The 21,626-nt window shown below is 38.2% G+C and overlaps 2 protein-coding genes across 4 annotated transcripts; one reads left to right on the top strand and one right to left on the bottom strand.

Annotated features, from left to right (window-relative positions):
• Positions 1–2,306: 2,306 nt before the first annotated feature.
• Positions 2,307–13,189, bottom strand: psmc4 (proteasome 26S subunit, ATPase 4). 2 transcript variants are annotated; one of them, XM_042490356.1, is made up of 11 exons: positions 13,165–13,189; positions 9,979–10,077; positions 8,894–9,080; positions 7,993–8,139; positions 7,617–7,726; positions 7,380–7,473; positions 5,407–5,574; positions 5,133–5,209; positions 4,132–4,300; positions 2,966–3,021; positions 2,307–2,784 (listed from the first exon to the last, which is right to left on the bottom strand). In XM_042490356.1, exons 2-11 carry the CDS (start codon positions 10,069–10,071, stop codon positions 2,671–2,673), a joined length of 1,215 nt encoding a protein of 404 aa, XP_042346290.1. In that variant the 5' UTR covers positions 10,072–10,077; positions 13,165–13,189; the 3' UTR covers positions 2,307–2,670. The 2 variants fall into 2 exon arrangements, with proteins under 2 accessions (XP_042346290.1, XP_042346289.1); XM_042490355.1 differs by lacking the exon at positions 13,165–13,189 and adding an exon at positions 10,737–10,850.
• A 740-nt stretch (positions 13,190–13,929) lies between these two features.
• tbrg4 (transforming growth factor beta regulator 4) lies at positions 13,930–20,881 on the top strand. Of its 2 annotated transcripts, none has more exons than XM_042489954.1 (11): positions 13,930–14,029; positions 14,954–15,470; positions 15,632–15,952; positions 16,752–16,926; positions 17,573–17,730; positions 17,842–17,952; positions 18,049–18,193; positions 18,929–19,171; positions 19,329–19,440; positions 19,592–19,706; positions 20,364–20,881. In XM_042489954.1, exons 2-11 carry the CDS (start codon positions 15,039–15,041, stop codon positions 20,463–20,465), a joined length of 1,914 nt encoding a protein of 637 aa, XP_042345888.1. In that variant the 5' UTR covers positions 13,930–14,029; positions 14,954–15,038; the 3' UTR covers positions 20,466–20,881. The 2 variants fall into 2 exon arrangements, with proteins under 2 accessions (XP_042345888.1, XP_042345889.1); XM_042489955.1 differs by lacking the exon at positions 13,930–14,029 and adding an exon at positions 14,055–14,227.
• The last annotated feature ends 745 nt before the right edge of the window (positions 20,882–21,626 follow it).

The following is a 21,626-nucleotide window of genomic DNA, read 5'->3' as shown; positions in this document are numbered from 1 at the left end:
GTTCAATTCTAAAAACTTACCCTTTAATGTTTGATAGTGAAAAGTTTAAGACATAATCCTGGAGTTGTTGTTCATGCTGGTTATTTTGTGCAGTTTGTTTTTTGGTAAAAAAAAAAAAAAAAAAACTAATGACACGAAGGATAAAGTGATTTTGACTGCTGGAAATTTGAAGAAAAAAAAATCAAACGATTAAGAAATTGTTTAATTTTGGTGATATATGCCATGTCAAATGCCAGGTTTGGAACCCATGTTTGCTTTTTTAGAAGTTTGAGGTAAATACATAACAAAATAACAACAATTTAAAGTTGCATGGCACTCCCTAAGTCAGAGTAAAAAAAAAGTTCCTCCCCAGTGCATAAATATATATATGGCACTTGTATTTGTGCATTTATGCATTCATCAAAATTGAGTGATGGTTGTCTTGGGTCATTGTTTGAATAAAGTCTTATGTTCTAGAACTGGACAAAAAAAATTAAAAGAAAACAAATAATCCACATTTCATAGGGTAGACGAAATCTCAATGTTGAGGTAGGTACGGTAATTTGCTTTTGATCAGTAATTTCATTGCTCATAATAAGTGGTGGGAAGTAATTACCTTTACTACCTTTTTTGCTTCTGTTACTTGAAAGATCTGTGTGCTTCTCCCACCTCTGATTATTATATATTCATACTCATACACTTGCTTTATTTCAAAAGCAAATTTAAAGTCTTTTATTATATTAAAATCCAATTTTGCAACTGTCATTACACAGAGTTTGATCTTGTCTATATTTTGTTGGGACAGAGTTAACAAAATGGCTGTCCAACCCCCTCTGTACCAGTTATTTAATCTGAGGCCCTCAGCTGCTCAAACCAGCGTGGACGCTTTGGTGTCAGCCTTGTGGCATCTACTTTTCTCTGGACAGTACTATGGACAAAACCTCAGGCTGGATCAACTCTTTGCCAGGATGTCCTGGCCAGAGATGGCAACCCTGCAGCTCTGTCCCTACTATTTTGACCAGGTCACTTACAGCCTTCCTACTAAGGACCAAGTGAAACACATGTGGGTACCATTACTCTGATTTCCACTGTAACTTCTTTATCAAGTCCTATCAAGGGGGACCCCAAACTTTAACTAATATTCCAGACATTGGTTTTTAATCTACTTTGTAGTTTGTGGTGTAACAACAGGTTACACAGACACTTCTGAACCATTTTTAGATTATGTCCTTATTTAACTTCAGTTAATTGTACTACAGAAAAATCTGAGCTATTCCTCAAGAGACTTTGGGCCTCAGCCTGTCTGTGTAAATCCATAACATTGGTGGTCATTTTTCCTGCTTAGCTTGGTATTTGTTGTAGTGACAGTACAGCTTGAATGCTTAATGATCTTCCCCCCACTTGTGGCCTGAAGGGAGAACTGCAACCTCAGGCTGCAGTGCTTCAGCTCATGGGCAGACTTACAGCGAGAGAGGCGCAGGGCCAAAGTGCAGCATGGAGCAAGCACTAACCGAGAGGCACGGCCCAGCACTGGCATGCACTTGAGTCTACTCTGTCAACTCCAAGATCGTAACACTGGCAGGAGTATGTCCACAGAACAGTATATTTATTTGATGTATGGCTACCGCTGCTAACCGCCAACAACCTCAAGTTGTTGACTCACAGTTGTTACCAAAATCGGTCTTACAGCAGAAGTGAATGTTGGGCCTGTGTCTGACGTTTGATATGACAAATAACACATTTAATTCTTTCATTCTTTGGTCAAAACCTGTTTTTGTCACACTGATTTTGTCCAAATATTCAATTCCACCCTTTTGGGCAACATATCCCATCTAACTTGCCTCAAAATGTTTGGCAACAGTGTCTGAGCCGGTGAACATCTTGCTGGCAAGAAACAGTAACACTATTGAACAGTGCAAAAATTGTTTGGATAAAGGTCAGGCAATGCAAGACTATAGTTCCCTCACACTAACTACAGGCAGAGCTTCTACCTATAATTGTAAACATATTTAATTTAAAAATAGTAAGATAATTAAATAAATAATGATCATAGAAGATCAAAATCAAAATCAGCCAATATTCCTGTTTGAGAAACTGGTACCACAGACGTTCTTGATTAAAAGAATAAACAACATAAGAGATTAATGATCAATGAAAATAGTTGCCAATTAATTTTCTGTTGATCAACAAATTGAAAAATTAACTATTTGTTGCAGCTCGAATCACAACATTGAGCTAATAAAGAAGATTATAAGACAGTGATGATAGTTTAATAATGATGTTCAACTAAAAAACTTTTTTTAAAGACAGAAAAACAATGACCACAATTTCTTTTTATGGAAAACATCTTTAATGGATTTCTTTATGTTTTCTTATGTGAGTACATATAGATACAAATGTTCTATCTTAGCTACAGTCAGGGCCAAATATTTTTAGGGAGCCAGTAGAGTGCTGGCACAAAAAACAATCCCTCAAATGGCGGTGTGTCTTCTCAAGGCTGGAGACACAGGGCTAATCCGACATTAGGCCTTGTGCCGCCGTGAGTAAATTTAGTCCCAAAAAATCAATGCAAGTCAGGGACTGCAAATCCACAAAAGAGATACTGTAGATACAGACACACAGACGTAAATCAATAACAAACTTGTGTGTCTGGACACCTTTTGTTTTTCCAGGGATGTATTTTTTCTCTCTTTACTTGTAGAACTCGTGCTCCTGCTCGTCCTTTTTGATGACGGTCTTGTAAGCTTTTTCGAAGTCTTTGGCCAGGACGATATATCTATTCTCACGCACTGCCAACATGCCCGCCTGAAAGCAGAGGGAGAAATAAACAGAGGGACAAAATTTAAAAAAAAAACCAATATGTATATATTTAGCTGTTTTATGAAAGATTTTAGAGATTTTTTCCATTGGTTTCAATTTTGCAAAGCTCAAAAAGGAAAATACATGTTTATAGGTAAATTAACAGACAATTAAAGCTCTATCTTACCTCCTGGCAGATAGAGTTGATATCGGCTCCAGAGATCTTGTCTGGTCTGGCCACATCTGGACATCAGTTAAGGACAGCTGAACAACACAGCGATGCCAAAATATAACAAATCCTCAGAGTTCCCAAAATGTGTTTAAGCATAAAGAAATATTGGAATGATGTCGTGTAAACAGGTTGCAGACTCTCACCATCAACAGTGTTTAAACTGCACACAAACCAGCTGTTGCATGTTTTTAATAGAGGTTTCACAAAGTTTTGTTTTTGTGCACTGCCCTGTATAAAGTGAGTCTGGCTGCATCCACAGAATGCTGTTATCATTCAGGTGGGATGTTAACATCATCGCATAACCCCAGTTTTGCCTCTACCGAAGATAAGATGACGACTTCTTCACAGTTTTATGATTAAAAGAAAGTCACAAAAGTCAGAGCCATGCGTTAAATGTGATAGGAATGCAACAGCACAACTGACGCCAAACATCTGGACAGCAGCAGAGAAGAACAAAAACAGGAATGGGATTGATGAGCTCCTGCTGTTTGACCCTGTGATTTGAATAAAAAACACAATAGTGTGCAAGTCCACACTGTTATAACTGACTATGACTGAGATATTTTGAATTGTGAATTTACCATTTTGTACTGTACAATCTGCCTATATTTTAACACAAGCTCTAACCTGTTCTATGGTTTACAGTGGCAACGATACAATTGAGACTTCCCATCATGAGCTTAATATCTACTTACCTAATCATCTATCTACTTGAATAGACTAAGTACTACACTAAAAAACTGTACCACACAGAATACTGCATACAATGTGTGCATGTAAACCAGGGTCAGAAAAGGCTAAAAAAGCAAGTTTGGGGCAATAGTGTCCTTAAAAAAAAATGTTGGTATGACAGATTTTTGAATATTACACAACAGCCAGAGGAAAAAAGGAAGCATTGGCAGCAGTAAAAGAAAATGATTACCCCCTTCAAACAACTGCAATATCCCATGTGGAAAACAAGTTCAAACTTATCTTGTTGGCACACATTGAAGCTGCATTTACTGTATGCGAAGCAAATGATTTGTTTTGTACTGTGCAAATGTGAGACACACACACACGTATGCACGTACGCACACACACACACACACACACACAGCACTGCTATTGAACCAAAAGGATACAGTCCTCCAGGTCAACCTCCTCAGAGAGGTTCATTTTACTGGTGATGGTGGAGAAAATGAGACGTTTCTGCCTGCGGTCGGGCAAGGGGAACTCAATCTTTCTGTCCAGACGACCAGGACGTAACAGGGCCGGGTCCAGGGTGTCCGCTCTGTTGGTGGCCATGATCACCTACGATGAGTTCAAAAGCGAGCATGAAGGTAAATAGTAAACATATCGTGATATGGGGTGCATTTGGTTACACGTGAAATGTTTGCTTCTGGCTGACTGATGGTAAGATGAATGAGCTAAACTCAGACAATGGTTTTGCTGAACCTTTGAAACTAGTGACCTAAAAGTTTGAACCTCACAGGAAAAGGCTTCAGTTAATCACTGCATAGTGTTTATTTTATCCAGATCACCTGGCAATGGGTGGTAAAGTAAACAAAGGTATGTGCCACATACAACTTTTAGAAGCAATAATAATAATAATAATACAATAATAATACTTCTTAATTGAAATGTTATTCTGCATCACCATTGCCATTTTACCAGTAGAAACTGAATATTTTTACCAATAAACAGCAAACAGAGAACTGCCCTTACTTTGTTTATGGTGTAACTGGAAGGATACAAAGCTACAGCTGTTCACTTAACAGGATTTGTCAATGAAATTTGTAAAGTGTCTGCCCCCCAAAACCTTGGGAAATTCAGTTCTTCACAGAAGAAAACAGTTCCTTGAAGTAAATGACCGACCTCTTTATATACTGAAAGCTTTCTTTGTGCGAGTCTGAGCTGTATTTGCTTATCAGAAAAATGTCAATTTAAAGTTTTGAAGGCTGAGAAAAAAAAATGGTACTTGCTAAGCTGCATGGATGGACATAGTGAAATGGCTTAGTGAATGAATGGCTGGCTTTGACAGTGCTGAAGCGCCATCACTGACACCACCAGTCAGTTCATGTGGAGATGGTGCAGTCACAAGGGGAAAGTTAAGAGCTTCTTCAGACAGGTGGACTTTGCTGACCTTGACATTGACGTTCTGGTCAAAGCCATCCATTTGATTGAGCAGCTCAAGTAAAATTCTCTGCACCTCCCTATCAGCTGCAGAAGAAGAAAAACAAGGTCAGATGGTACATTTGATGTTCCTGCATTTACAAAGAAGTGATCAGAAACAACCATATCTTAAAATGGAAACCTTGATTCCAATAAGAAGAGCCTGAGTAATTTTTGCCCTAAAATATTGAGATCTGCAGCAGTTTGTATACAGCAAATTACATGTTAGCCACATAAGTTCATACCTCCAGTCTGTGCATCAAAACGCTTAGTGGCGATGGCATCGATCTCATCAATAAAGATGATGGCTGGAGCATTTTCCTTCGCCAGCCGAAAGACATCACGCACCATACGAGGGCCTTCACCCAAATACTTCTGAACAAACTCAGAGCCCACCACACGGATGAACGCCGCTGGTGACAGAGAGATCGAACAAAGATTAATTCTTCTATTCCCTGTAAATACACATTATCAATAATCCATAACTACAACACAGTATCTACTGTAGAAAATAGGGGTGTAACTGTACACAGAAGTCACAGTTCGTTGTGAGTTTGGTGCAACAGAAAAACCCGCAAGGAAGCGTTTCTTCTTTTATTTTGAACAGACAATAGAGCAAATGTCAAACACAGACAAAATCCTCTTGCTGTGAACTGAGGTAACATCTTCCCCACTGACAACTAGGTTAAACTGTTTACATTAGAAAAATAAGGAACATTTCAAACACCTCTGAATTATACCATAATAAACACGTTTCCAAAGGGTAACAGGTGTTTCCATTTACATCCCCTACAACATTGGAGCAATGTCAACAGATCATTCTTGTTTTTTACATTGCGGTTGCAGCTTGAGTGGGAACCTGCAGGTGGCGCTTTCTACTCCGGCCTTTTATTTGTGATTGACACCGTAGCTGAGTTTCCATTACAGGTTTGCACAAAACTTAAGTGATATTTTCGAAATTTCGATAAAACACAATTGTGAGAGGACAGCGTTTCCATTAGTGATATTATGCGACTTCTCTCATGATGTAACGCGACCTCTCACGATGACGTTCCAGTAATTATGGCGATGGACGTCCAAAACATTGGAATGTTTATTTCTATTGCAGCCACTCAATAAAGCCCACATATATTTGTCTCATATCAGAGTTAAGAAGATCTCGGTCTCTTCATTCATCCACACATACCGAGTCATGTTTAGGATGTCATTTGACTTTGTTGTACTTTTTGTCTTCTTTGGGTTTAATGGCAGTTGGCATCCATAAAGTCGCATTACTGCCACACAGTATTTCACACCATATGAGCTATAAAAGCAAAGAAAGTGTTTCCATTGCAGTTTTGCGAAATACACATTTAGGCCATTAGGCGTATTTTGTATTCGCAATTTCATTTGCGCCTAGTGTGACTAACTCGCACACGCCACTCAGATTGTTTTGCTAACCTCAGTGCATGACGCTAACGTCCCGGGGCCTCAGGAAGAGAAGCGGCAGCTTTGCTGCAGCTATTGGGGATCCTAAATAAAGTATATATAATGAACAAAAACAGCTTAAAGTTTCCAGGAGGAACTTCCCCGTCGCGCACCAGTCTACGTGCTGTGTATTGTATAACACTGGGCACACGACCTGTTACAGCCCTTAAAGATATATCGGACACATTAAGGTTAGGTAGGTCTGTATACCAATACAGCTATTCGTTTTTAAGCACGCACTTGCCAGGCATTTGCAGATAAGAAAAATGCTAGCACCTGCTAACTTTATTCCATCATTAGATATCCCCATCGCTAACTAGCTGCATATTACACAAAGATTTGTTTTATGGACACGCCTGATAATTGTTCATCATGCAGTGCAGCATTAGATTTAAATTAGCAATACAAGGAGCATATTTTGTGCAGACATGCTTTGACTTTTTCATGAAAATATTTTATACAACAGCCTAATTAATGTATCCTCTTTTTTCCCCAAACATTCTGTTAATTCCAGACCATTTCAAGGCCTAAAATTTATTTTTTTTTCATTTCAGGTCCAAGGGAACCCGGGATATCACTTGAAGTCAATCACAATTGGTATTTAAAGTATTGACATGGCTTATGTTTAATTGTGTTTGAATCCGTATTGCATTATCAACATTAAAAGGGAGAATTACTTTTGTCTAATTTGGTGTGAAACAATTTATCTCACCACAATAAACAACACAGGTCTCTGATGAGTGGGACTTACCTGTAGTGTGGTGTGCCACAGCTTTGGCCAACATGGTCTTACCACAACCTGGAGGTCCGTACATAAGGACACCCCTGGGTGGGTCAATGCCAATCTGAGAGAGGACGAAGAGCGAGGTCATTAATTGTCTACTGCAGGTTTTCAACACTTTTGAGAGAACAAATCTTACAAGGAGTGTAAAATCCATAAAAATACATTGTCCGTGTAAAAATGTCACATTTCTGTGGAGTGTCTGACCTGTTTGTAGAGCTCAAAGTGCGTGAGTGGCAGCTCTACAGCTTCTCTGACTTCCTGTTTTTGAATGTCCATACCACCGATGTCTGCATACATCACATCTGGCTTTTGGTCTGGGAGCACAGTGAAAAGGAAAGTTAGCTTTTCTATTCAAACTGTAAAGATCTCCAAGCTTTTTTAACTGCTTCAAGAAAATGGCATCAATGTATTTTTTAGAGATAAAATAAATGGCCGACTGATCCAGATTCCAGAAATTTGACTGCTTGATAAGAATGAATACAATCTTCTGTGACACTCGTACAATAAATGTCTCCAAAAATGACCATGGACGTCTCAGACCCAGAAAACCTCTGGGAGCGAGTAGTACTGAGTGTTTTACCTGACGTCAGCATCATGATGCTGCTGTCAGCTTCAGGAGGGAGTACATCCACCAGGGCGTTGCTGTGCTTGTGCAAGGCCACCGAGGCGTTGGGCTTCAGCAGCTCTCTGTCGATGGTGCTCAGGATGCGCACATAGTAGTTGGACCCTGAGAACAGAACAAAGATGAATAAAAGGGAAAAAACACACAGGAACAGAACTCATTACACATTTAAAACATGTACTTCACACTAAATAATTAAAATTAGACAGCACACAGTACATCTCTGCTACATTCTCTCTCAAGACTCTGAAAGCCTGAACATGATAAAACATTCAAATATACAGGATGTATGCATCATTTGCCATTTCATTCATTTTTAATTCTCAGCTTTATCTAGTTATTTATTTATTCTCATAGTCTTTTTTTTAATGCATACCATTTTGTTTTGTATTCATATCTTGGAATTTTAACGCTCGAAACGAATTGTTCCTTAAAGCAGGAAATTACTCCACCCCCTTAACATTGAGCTTGAAAGTTGTGACTTGGACCAAAATCATCCTTAAAATATAAAATGTATGGAAAAGGACAAAACACCAAATGAAACAGATGTTATTTCAGTGTTTTAGCACTAACTGGGAGGCAGGAGCAACTTCTCACTTCTACCCTTGAAAAACCTTGAGGAACAGTCCAGCCCTGCTGCAAATGTGGCACATATTTAAATGCTGTAAAGCCCCAAAACTAATTTTGCTGTTGACATATTCTCTGTCTGAAATGTATCATAAGTTTTAAGGAGACTAATAGATCACTGTTTGAGCACAACTGGCTGTGTCTGCATTTCTTAAAACTAATATTGGCAGCACATCATTATTTAATTTAACCACGTATTTTAAATTAGGCTGGTTATACATTTTAATGTTACCTGTAGTTGAGCCAACAATAGCTGTGTTCTGGTCAACAGCTTCCAGAAACTGGCCAATGACAAGTGGAATGCTCTGTATCCTCTTCACCTCCTCCTGGGCATGGAGGAACTCTTTCTTCAGGTTCTTCTGTTCATCTTTGATGTACTCCTCCTGCACCTCCAAGAACTCCAGCTCCTGCTGCAGCTTCTGCAAACACATAGAACAAAAAGAGAAGAAGAAAAAAAGGGTGAGAAACTAAGGAGCTTAAAGAGCTATTCATCTGTTGTTGCAAATCACAGACCAAAGATGGAAGTGTGTGTGTGGATATACACAGTTAAAGAACAACTGAAAATAAATAAATGCAAATTAAGAACAAACGTTATTAAAAAAACAAACATTTTTAAAACCCATACAGAGAAAAAGGAAAGAGTGGAAACTATAATCACTATCAAGGCCTAAAACATGAAAACAGTCTGACATGATTTTTGTTATTTTACAAGTAGCAGTTGCATATATGGAAAATTATGAATCCATGGGCCCTTTGCAAAATTCCACCTTTAAAATACATAAATATGCTTTGATGAAACATTATGTATTGGGCAGCTCCTCATACTGAATGAACCACATTGTATCTGATTCTTTCTGTGAGGCAGCACTAAATATAACTAAGGAAAAAAATCTTGGTAAATATTCAGGTTTCTTTTGTCACTCTTGAAGGGCAGTTTAGTCTAGTTTAATTTACAGGTGTTTACAATAAAGAAAACTTGTAAAAAAATACTTTCATGTATATTACAGTAGTTTTAGTCCTCAGATATGCTGCCTGTATCTAATTTTCAGTGTTTCAAGTGATATTATTAAGTTACTTAAAATGTCAGCTCTCAGTCTGATCATGAGGATAAAATCATGGAGGCAACAGAATACACCCAGGTAAAATCAATACAAGGATTTGTAAACAAAGCTGTTTCTAATTAAGAGTTCATGATTTACATTTGTCTTTACTGGAATCTTGTGTACACAGAATTTAAGTAGAGTGATGTTTGAACCACCTTGTAAAAACACTGGACTTAATGATGGTAAATAATAAATGTATTTACAGATATCAGACCTTGTATCTGCTGTAAAGATCCTCGAGATCTTCTGGTTCTGGTGCCAGGAAGGACAGACCTGTCTGAGGCCTGGATGTCAGTATTGCCGGCATGTCGTCCTGTGAATGTCAAAGAACAAACAAACACACAAAAAAAAACATTTATCATGAATAAACTTCAACATCGCACATTACTAGAGAGCCGGTATTATATAATACCCATACAAAATGGAAAAAAGAGAGAATACTTTCATGTCGGAGTGAGAAGAAACAAAAATATATTTTTTTCAGAAACTCGTCGATAAAATAACTGTACGCTTAATTATCGCTTCACACCCGACGGAAACAAACACTAGCTAGGCTAAATTTAACGTTAGCTCATTGACAGCTAGCTAACTTAAACGACTCACCAAAGCAAAAACTGGCTATTTAAAGTCTTTTGCTAAGCACGGGTCAATATCTAAAACATAATCTATCACCGGTATTTAGTAACTATTTCATTATAAAAGTCTTATTTACTTCGAATCAAATATTTTTTCTCGAACACTACAAACAGCATGCTAACGCTAGCAGCTAACTTGCGTGACATAGCAACTACCCCGAGTACAGAATGAATTGGCAGGTTTAGGTTTTGGCTGCGCTAACAAGATAACGAATGGTAAAATACTGCAACAATCACTCACGGACAGCAACACTTCAACGCGTACGTTTACAAAAGCACACAACAGAAACTCTGACACTTTTAAATGAAAACGGGAGACAATCTGAGCGATTCATACCGGGCTCTTTTCTACAGCTACGACGTCCTCCATGTTCTGCTTCTTCTTCGTCTCTCGATTTACTGGCGAAGCGCAAACAAGTGTAAGGCGCATACCGCCACCTACTGTTCAAGAGAGCGTACCATCATGTGATTTTACACTTATATCTCAATAAATCGATATATATTTTCGTTTGCCAAAAAGTATTTTAGAGGATTGGAATGTCAACGAGATATTTTGAAAATGAATTCTCCATAAACAGATTAACTGAGTCATGCGCCAGGTAGCGCCAATGCTAATGGAAGAGACCTAAATGTATCTAGGATCACGGTAATTTACTGCCCTCTTGTGGTAAAAGTGAGAAACTGCAACATAATATTAATCAAGTTAGCGCTAATGCGAAAATAAGAGTGGGCTACTACTTCTGGTAAATATTTTCAAAATAAAGGGACCAAACTGAAGTCTCAGAAAGCAATGAACAGAAATGACAAATTTTGAAGTTCCTCATCTTCTACTTCATTCATCAGTGGCAACACACTTACTATAATAATAAAAATAAAATACAATTAATAATAATAATAATAATAATAATTATTATTATTATTATTGTTATTATTGTTATTATTGTTATTATTATTATTATATTATTATATAATATAATATAATATATATATATAATAATAATATAATAATAATAATAATAATATCATAATAATAAATTATTATTATTATATTATCATTATCATTATCATTATTATTATTATTATTATCATCATGAAATGTAGAGTATGTTTCGTATATGCACAAATGAGAACAGCATCGTTTTTTTTTAAAAATGAAAAGCAAAATTGACAACTCAAAATGTGTTTTTTATATATGAATCAAAGAAATGCCATGACAATAAAATAATTAACTATTCAAAGCAACGGTCATTATAAACGGAGACCGGAATGTATTTATGTTCACGGTTGATTACTGCCCTCTTGTGGTCAATTACACCCTAAATTCATCAAGTTAGCCCCAAAGATGTATTACAGGAAGTCGCTATATTTGTGTTGTGTGCGAATGAAGATTGTGCATAAACGGTCTACATGTTTTACACCTTTTATCAGATACTTTATTTCAAGTGCAGCAACTAATTTACTGCCTTTTAAGAAAGTATTCATATGTGTAGCCAAGAAATGCTATCCTTGATAGGAGAAGAAATAAGTCTAAAAAAACAACGGTCAATGTTTATCATTTTTTATATTAATGTGTGCAATTAATATTAGTGTGATTATTGTAAATAACAGTTTTAACATTTTATCAACAGTTTACTGATGCTGGGACCAGTCTGTCCCTGTAATAATATTGATTTAGCATTAATAGCAATTTAGCATCATAACCTGTATGTAATACAGAACACGGCTGTTTACTGCCCTCCTGTGGTCACACTGCGGAACTGCAACATAAAATTTGTCAAGTTAACGCTGATGCAGCAATGACCGTGTGCTACTACTTCCGGTAGATGCTATCAAAATAATGAGGTATCAGAAATAAATTTAAAGAAATCACCGCATTGTCAAGTTTCTTATCGTCTGTTGGTCACTGTAGAGGTTACAGCTCCATCTTTATCAGTGGGAATAATACATTATTAGCAATAATAATAACAATAATAGTACTACTACTACTACTACTACTACTACTACTACTACTACTACTACTACTACTACTAACAATAATAATAATAATAATATTATTATTATTATTATTATTATTATTATTATTATTATTGTTAGTAGTAGTAGTAGTAGTAGTATTGTTGTTGTTGTTGCTGTTACTTTTACATAGGGATATGAATACGGGCAAGTCATGTAAGTACGTTTTGTTAATGGTAAACTCAGTTTAGCAATTGAAACTAAAGCAATCAACATAGAATAATGATACATAAAAGAATATCATCACTACTTAAAAGGTAAATTTAATGTTTAATGTAATGTTTAAAATTTGATTATTATTCCCCTAGCCCACCCCTGTTGGCTTTTTATTGTTGCTGTTGTTAAAAAAAGTATATACAACACTTTACTTTGACAATTATCAATAACTATAATGATAATGACAAAGTACACCAAAATCGAGAGGCTACAGCTACTGGTATTATAATTGGGCTCATAGCTGATGTGCGACTCGTCCGAAGANAAAAAAAGTATATACAACACTTTACTTTGACAATTATCAATAACTATAATGATAATGACAAAGTACACCAAAATCGAGAGGCTACAGCTACTGGTATTATAATTGGGCTCATAGCTGATGTGCGACTCGTCCGAAGAAATTCATGCTTAAGTCCAGAGATGCGTTTCATGGTGGTCTATTAACGACAGACTGGAAACTTGAATAACTGAAGAAAACGAGATGAAACGTGATATTTATGACGGTCAACAGAAATGATCAGAGCCAAACTCACCCTCTTTGTCTGAGTGTCGCCGACACGCCGGTGAATGAACAGGTAAATAATGTAAAACCACACCCCCCATGTGTCAATTACAACTACCGGAAGTGAAAGTAATTAAAAGAACGTGTGCAGCCTACAAAAATAGTAAACATCAAGGCTCAATACACATTATGGCTCCTTCAAACAATATTTCACAATCAGCAGCTACAGCATAGATGATTATAGAAAGTAGAAATAAGTACCAGCGCAAAATATGTAAAAACACAAAATAGAAATACAGTAATAACAAAAAATAATTAGCATTAGTATGTAAATATTTTTTAATTTTAGTATGTAAAGTGTGTAAAAACAGAAAATAGAAATACAGTAATGATAAAAAACTAACACTGCTATGTGAGTATTTAAAATTATAAATATGAATAACATGCGTAGTGTAAAATGTGCAATAATAAAAAACGTTGTGCCCTATGCAACAATGCAATATATAAAAGTAGTGTGTACAATTATAAACTATGTGTGTGATGCTACAATGTACAAAGAAAAACAAAGAAACTACAAGAAAGAAGATTAGTCTTCAACATTATCTAGTGTAAGCTGAACATACTGATGGACATCAGCAACAATATTAAAAAAATAATAATACTAATCATACTACTACTACGACTACTACTACTACTACTACTACTACTAATAATAATAATAATAGTATTAGTAGTAGTAGGAAATTGTGTGTTTGGTTTGTGTGTGGTCCAACATCAGCCAATAACAGCTGCGTCCAATGATCACGTGATACCGTCCGCAACGTCATCTCCCTGCGACACCCACTAACAGTTAGCTCCATGTGAACAGCTTCAACTTAAGTCATCGTTGATCACAGGTAAGTAATTGATCAATCTGAGAGCTGATGGTGCCGTGAGCTCTGTCTGCTTCCTGCCTTTGTGACTAAAGCTCAGTTTTATGAGCGGAGACGTTATAAAGCGCTGCCGCCGGTCAGCGGTGTTTCACGGCGTCTCTTCCTTTTCGCGACAAGGTCAGAATTTAACGATACATGACAGGAGGGACTGTCCGTGTTCCGGTAAGATTACCAAAACAATGCGAGAAATGTTGTGTAAACACAGTTACAATATCAGATAGATGGCTAATGTCAACCCAGCTACATTATAGTATTGTGCGCCTCACGTAACAGCCTGCATTATGGGTTACACAACGTCCATCGTTTGGTAACGTCACACTGCTCAGGAGCTCTGTGTCTGTCCAAACTGCCCAGGGAAAGATGGTTTGGTCAACATGAATGTGAATATTTGAATTATGTGACTATTGTTAAATTAAAACCTCTGAAACCTGGAGCAACATCAGTTGCTCAGACAGCTGTTGCATGCGTTTTAACCTTTGAAACATGAGCAAGTCTGTGTGATTTCTTTGGAAGACACGATCAGAAAGGCATTTAACAACCTGGCAAGAGGTGTCCCACAAATTGCAATAAATCAGAAAACGAAAACAGTCTGAATCTGGAAAAATATTATTATTATTATTATTATTATTATTATTATTATTAATAGTAATAATAATAATTTTATCTATGTGTGTATTCACAGTCTGGGTTTGTTGTTTGTTTGTTTACCTTTATAAACAAAACATTTTTTCCTTTCTATTTTTGATAATTTTCAGGTAATTATTGTAACTCATTACCGTGTTTTTGCAAGAAATCAAGCCAGTTTTCTCAGATTACAAAGGCCTAAACTGATCAAATGAAGCATCAGCTCATTGTTTAATTGTTTTCCTTTGATCACTGCCCCTTCAGGTTCGTGGTGGGATGGTGACGCCAGCTGCTCAATTGTAAGACACATCTTTCCTCCCAGCGACCACTGTTTCGCCTCTCAGACCCAATGGCCAGCCGTCTCCTGGTCAGATACGCCCGTCTGCTGGGCAGGGCCTCCTCCCAAACTGCAGCTGCTGCCACCCGCCTCCCTCCGCCTGTGGCTGGGTCTGCAGAGCTGCAGAGGGCTCAGTGCTGGCCGCAGGTTGTAGAAAGGTATATGTGTGAAGGACAGACAATGACCAAGGAGGAATCTGTTAAACACATACCTAAAGTCACCCAGCTAGCTGATTTGGTGGAAAAAGCAACTGTGCCAGAGGACATCCTGCTGGCCTGGGCAGAGCATGGACAGACTGCCAATGAAGCTGCTCATGCCCTGAAGCAGTTGACTCTGTTAGTGCTAAAGACAAAGGGCAAGTTTAACGGAGACGCACCAAATCTGACACTAAATCTGATGAAGGATTCAAGAGTGCAGGATATAATAAACACCATATCTCAGGCGGTAAGGACGCCAAATACAGAGGCACTATTATTATGTCTGGTAATTGACATTTAATCCAAGTTCTTTTGCTTACCTGTTATTGTGTGTGTGTGTGTGTGTGTGTGTGTGTGTGTGTGTGTGTGTGTGTGTGTGTTTGTGTGTGGGTGGGTGTTTTTTTTCAGGTTCCTTCAATTTGGAACAGCAATCTTATGTCTGTCTTGCGAACTCTCTGGATTATGGATGTGCCCTCTACTGATCCGGTACTCGTTTCCATCCAGACTGAGGTCCTGTGGCGAGTCCGTAAGCTACCCTACAAGCAGCTGAGCATCCTGGTAGATTGGGGAGCAGGCAGGGAAGGAGAGAACAACGTGGCAGTAGTGAATGCTGCATTAAAACAGCTGGAACTGCGCTGGACTGAAATCTCTGACGCTAAAACTATCAGTACTCTGATGAACAAAGGACAACACATGTCACCCACCTTGATAGACAGACTTGAAGACAAGGTATCAGACATCAGATAACATCTGTCACCTGTTAACACAGTGTTACAGTTTTTTTCTGGATGCGAAGGCACTATCTTTGATACTGTAGGCTAATTTTGCTGAGCTCGACACACTAACCACAAAACCTCACACCAAATCAGTGAAACATCATACATTTCTTGTTGCAAAACTCTTGCATCAATACAGCACTTACACACCATTATAAGAAGCACCAACGAAATCCTCCCTTTTTTGTGGGTGTGGTCATAAGACTTCATCTGTATCTCTGTCCAGTACTGGCCCACATTGTTATCAAAACCAAATGTTTACCTGTGACCTAAGTAAAGTGCCCAAGCTCTGATATGTAAGTGAACTCATCATCTAAAAATGTTTTCACATCTGTCGTTGTGAAAAAGCAATAGGAAAAAATAGTGTAGCAAAGTAGAAGCCGAAGTCTACAGTTTTGCTAGAACTGTGTCATCAAATTGCTGACTGGGTGTAAAGCAGAAAATGTGGACTCAGTTTGGCACACTTAATAAACGCATGGGCTACAAGTGTTAATGGTTTCAGAAATAGCGCTTCAAGTCGTCGTTAGTGTCTGAGCATTCAGAAAAAAATATAATGGCTCAGTTAAACATGTTAACCTTGCCTTAACCTCACTGTATACACAGTACCAGACCAGGTTAGTGGAAAACAGAATGTGAATTTTGGTTTCCAAAAGCCTGAAACTGATTTCTCCTGGAGAGGGAATCTGATAATATAAGTAAAATGAATATTCACACATTGATCACATATTGACTGAATGACTTCTGTGTTGCAGGCTTTGGAGCTCGCAGAGAGTTTTTCATCTGAAGACATCCGCAGAGTCTTTGTAGCTATGGCAGCTCTGAACCGCAGATCCGTCCCGCTGCTCAGAGCTTTCTCTTACCAAGTTCTCCAGAAGCCGTCGTCAGAGTTCACCACTCCACTGATAATGGACCTGGCTTTTGCATACGGTAATAACACTGATGACTGTTACATATCCAGGAAATGGATGCATTTTCTGTTATTGCATCAGAGGGAGCGTTAGCTAGCTACCAGTGGTGAAACACATGTCTGTACCTGATGATATGTGTGGCATAGTGATATTCAAACATAACTGGTCACTGAAATAATGCATTTTAATTTGATGTGTGATGTTAAAATTTTAAAGCATTTAGCACATTTAGATATAAAATAACTAGCTTTGTAAATTAACAAAAAAGAATTAGGTTTAATTGAATCTAAGCCCACTAGATGTGTCTCTGAGGCCCACATTGACAATGGCTGGCTTTAAGTATTACCTTTTAAATTATTAAAAGGTTCAAAGCAGGCAGGGAAATAAAAGCTGTTGAGAGAAATAAGACCATAGGCAAAGGACCATCTCTGAGTAATGTGTTTAGTTTGATCCTGCCTTGAAACTATAGACTCAGAAATACTGTTCATTGAATTTTAAAATTGTTCAACTTGAATATTTCATTATTTATGCCAAGCAGGTGACAAAAATGCTCATCGACAAGCATCTTAATGTCTGGTGCAAGTCAGAACAGATTTAGGCACTTTATGTTCAGTAAAACACTGTCTAATGCCAATAGTAACAAACTTGTCTTTGTCCCTCCATAGGGAAGTTGAATTTCAACCACTCTCAGGTATTTCAGCGGATAGCCTCTGAGTTGTTACCTAGAGTCCCTGAGCTCACCTCTGGTGATGTCACACGTGGAGCCAAATCACTCGGCTTCCTCAAATGGCTCCACATCCCTCTCTTTGAGGCCTTTGCTGAGGTCAGTCATACACCAAACACTTACTCTATTTCAGTTAATTGCTAAATCTTTCAACAATTAATAATTTGAACAATTTTTTTTCTAACCATATAATGTACATTTTTTCACCAGCACTACATAGCAAAGAGTCACAAATACAGTACTCCTCAGCTCTGTAATCTGGTCATGACTTTTGCCAGACTGAACTTTCAGCCCAGCAAAAGAGAAGAGTTCTACAGCAAGGTACTAATCATATTTTAGGCCATCTTTTGATTCCACCACGTTTACTTTTAATTCCTGCCCCAAATGTGTTCTTGATGTGTGCCATTTTGTGTGAAGGTTCATGCTGCGCTGGGGGGCTCTCTCTCAGACCTGAAGCCCCTCTTGAAGACAGATGTTGTTTGGGCTCTGTGTGTGCTGGAGCAGGCCAAGCCCAACTATCTCATGCCCCTCTTAAAACAGTCTCACATCAAGAAACTGTCAGGTAAGACACTATGCTCTGGGCGATCATTCTTCCTCTACTCTCCTTTTTTTTTAAAAAAAAAAAAAAGGTGTTAGGCTTGGGTGGTATTACAGTATTTTATTTTACCAGGGTATTCAGAAATCCAGACAATATGTTTTTCTGTATTGTCAAAATACATCTTATCTGAGTAATTGCTCCATCCCAAAGATCATTTTATATGACATGTACATACCGTGTTGACGTAATTTAAAACAAAAAATGACAGATTAGAATTCAATACTAATAATAACAAGAAATTAATTCAAATGAGCATGTACACATTTGAGGATGAATTTACATTCCCACTGCTCTTTCCACTTTTCTCACCAAGCCATAAATGCCACATTGATATTAGACTTCAGTCAGCTTGGTTGAATTAGCCTGTTCTTTCGTTGAGCACTATTACTCCCATGCCATCATAATTCTTTTGTTTTTAAGTTTTTGTTTGGGACCATAGAAATGATATTACTTGTTAATATGTTTTTAACATTCAGATATCCTGTGTTGTTTTCTTGCAACTGACTCCTGAAAAATCATACTGTCTCAGCAGATGGCAGTGTAGCACCAATAGATTTCTGGTTAAACAGGCACTTTAATCCAAGTGTCTCACAGATATAAAGGTTAACGCTGATTTCTAAAACATTCTTGAAGTGGTTTTGAAAGGCAGTGATGTCAGTGCACCACTCATTTTCTTTGTGGTTTTTTTTCTGTCTTTAGTGGGCAATCCAGTTCAAGTGGAGAACTATCAACTGAAGCTGCTGCACATCGCTGCTACGCTCCACTTAGAGCATCCAGGTTCCCCAAATACTCCACCCTTCCCAAGTGGCGTGTCTTTTCCAACCAGCAGCTCCCCTCTCTCCCCTACACAGAGCAGTCTAAGAGGTGCCTTACTGAGTCTGGTGGGAGGGAGGACAGATGCCCTTCGCACTGGGGTTGACACTGTTTATGGATGGACCATTGGTAAGAGTTGCTATATGGATGTCATACTTCCTTTTATTACTGCAGTTTTACAAGACTTTCACACTGAACGCAACATTTACTGCATCTCTGTAAAGGTGAAGGAGTATCCATTCAGTCAGAGAGCTTTTTTACAACTGACTTGCCCTTCTCTGATCAGATGGTGAGCTGGTAGTGGATTATGACAACAAACCAGTTGACATATCGAAGCTGAAAGCCCCTCATCTTTCCAGTGGAGGAGGAGACCAGGCTTTACCTGCAGGGGCACAGCGGTGAGTCATAGAGGATAATACTTTTGGCTTTTGTTGTTAAAGGTTTATTTTTGCTTTTCTCTCTTTTTGAATGTTGCATCAGTTTTCCTTTTGCTTTAGCTGTCTGAAGCTATTTAACTTTGTGTTCCACTTATCTCCATCTGTTTTTTAGGCTTGCTTTCGTGGCTTGGGAATTTCCAAACTTCGGCTCTAAGAGCAGAGACCTTCTTGGAAGGTTTGCCATGATGAAACGACATCTCCAGTTGGCTGGCTTCATCACAGTGGAGGTAGGAAGAGGCAAGAGAATGGGATAACCCATCTTTGTGGCAGAGTTTGTGGCTGTAGTTTAGTCACTTCAGAATAAAAGCTTTTATTAAACAGTTATTTTTTCTATCCCTGTAGACAGGGTGTACTAAGCTGCTTGTTCTTCATATCAGATTTTCATTGCACCCTCAATAATTACAATAGGAGTTTTTTGGTGTTGTGTTTGATGTGATAGTGTGGAATATTTCAATCAATGAGGCAGAGAAGCAGCACTGCTGCAGCTGGCTGTATCCAACAGTCTTAGGCCATGCAAACAATGGACCCAATATTTTGGTAGAGCTGAGAGTCAGGTGGGTTCCGCTGCAGTCTGTGGTATAAATAGAGCTCCTGCCGCAGCTCTGTCTCATCGAGGCCAATCCAAGCGCTCTCTCATCTAGGACACTCTCCTTAGCCAATAGTAGCATCACTTGCCTCTCAGGTTTTCATTGCTGCAGGATGTGTTAACTGGGCAACTGTCTCTCCCTGAGACTGAAACCTATTATTGTGTGTCTGAATATAGATATTACTATAATAATATGTGTTTTAAAAGTGTATTTTCGTGAGCACAGATATAAGCACTTAAGTCCTTGTAAGCTATTTTAAGAAATGTTTTCAAATCCATTCTTTTTGTCCTTACTCAGGTGCCATATTTTGAGTGGCTGGATCTGAAGGTTGACCGGCAGAAGTTGGCGTACCTGAAGGACAAAATTAGGAAGGCTGTGGCCGAGGACATGGCCAAGTGAAGCCATCAGTCAGATTTGCAGACTCAGCTATATCAGAGCTTTCCCAACCAAATGAGACCGCGGGGAATACACATGCACACCCACGTTAACACTCAGAACTGAGCAGCATTGCAGAAAAGCTCTCTCATACTTTGTCAGGATTTAAAAAAAAAAAAAAAAATCATATTTTCACTCTGGTTCCCTTGGCAACGTGTGGGGCTTTCCCTGTTTCCATGGTGATGATGAGCCAGAAAAAGAGACAGAAATAAACACAACAGTGAGTCCTTCTGTAGAATTGATATAAGTTTTTGCAGAAGCACCCAGGTCATTTGTAATCATGGCCAAAATGTTGGCTTATAGATCAACATGTGAAAAGATTGGAATCAATTAGTTCTGTGAATGTGTGTCTTGTAATGGAATAAATAATTTTATTGTCATTTTCCCTATTTTGTCTTTTTATTTTCACAAGATATGCCTTGTTGGATTCAGAACCAGGATGCTGGGGCACTTGTGTGATGTGCACATTTCCTAAAGGCAAAGTACAGGTCAGGGTCTATTGCAGTCAGTTGTATCTGGTTTGGTATTCAGATAGGACATGTTTAATTTCACACAAAACAGCTAGTGGCACAACTCTGTGGCATACTGTGTGTGTGAGTGCATCAGTATTATTAGCAAGCATTTTTTGCAGCAGGGTTGATGAGGAGTCTTCCTACAGTTTTGCTTACAAAAATGACAACCAGTTTATTTAGTTCATCCAGTGCAAAAGTAATTTTATCAGTGGAGAGTTAGTAAGTTTGGCTATATATGTTAATTTTTTTTTTGGTTCCTCTCAAAGTAATTAGGATATTTTTAAAATTCATTCTGAACCTGTCCTGTTTGTTAAAAGAGCAACAGCATTATGATTAAGAGAGAGAGAGAGAGAGAAGGTAAAACTCAAAGATAAACATTTAGCCCCCCCCCCCTCCGAAACTGAAACTGCTTACACAACATCAACATCATGGGCAGCAGCCGCACTCTGACATCAGAGGCTGTTAAATGGCAGGGGAAGAAGACTGACAAATGCAAGCCAGGGCAGCAGAGAGCAGATGAGTTCAGCTGAGAAGGAACAGCACAAAGCCAGTACGGCAAATGAGGTTACAGGAAACAACAAACAGGGAAATTAATTGTTACTCTGATAAACCA

Source organism: Plectropomus leopardus, chromosome 7, assembly GCF_008729295.1.
Source record: "Plectropomus leopardus isolate mb chromosome 7, YSFRI_Pleo_2.0, whole genome shotgun sequence".
Taxonomy (NCBI): Eukaryota; Metazoa; Chordata; class Actinopteri; order Perciformes; family Serranidae; genus Plectropomus; species Plectropomus leopardus.
The sequence above is the reverse complement of the archived record's forward strand: the minus strand, read 5'-3'. Positions and strand labels throughout refer to the sequence as shown.

What these genes read in the sequence shown, in the direction of transcription:
- psmc4 (XM_042490355.1), bottom strand. Translation starts at nt 10,829, where the DNA reads ATGCGCCTTACACTTGTTTGCGCTTCGCCAGTAAATCGAGAGACGAAG. An exon ending in ACTTTGAGCTCTACAAACAG is followed by an intron (nt 7,474 to 7,616) that starts GTCAGACACTCC and finishes GTCCTCTCTCAG; the next exon opens with ATTGGCATTGACCCACCCAG. An exon ending in ACCAGAACGTCAATGTCAAG is followed by an intron (nt 4,301 to 5,132) that starts GTCAGCAAAGTC and finishes AACTCATCGTAG; the next exon opens with GTGATCATGGCCACCAACAG.
- tbrg4 (XM_042489954.1), top strand. Translation starts at nt 15,039, where the DNA reads ATGGCCAGCCGTCTCCTGGTCAGATACGCCCGTCTGCTGGGCAGGGCC. An exon ending in TAAACACCATATCTCAGGCG is followed by an intron (nt 15,471 to 15,631) that starts GTAAGGACGCCA and finishes GTTTTTTTTCAG; the next exon opens with GTTCCTTCAATTTGGAACAG. An exon ending in CTGGCTTCATCACAGTGGAG is followed by an intron (nt 19,707 to 20,363) that starts GTAGGAAGAGGC and finishes GTCCTTACTCAG; the next exon opens with GTGCCATATTTTGAGTGGCT.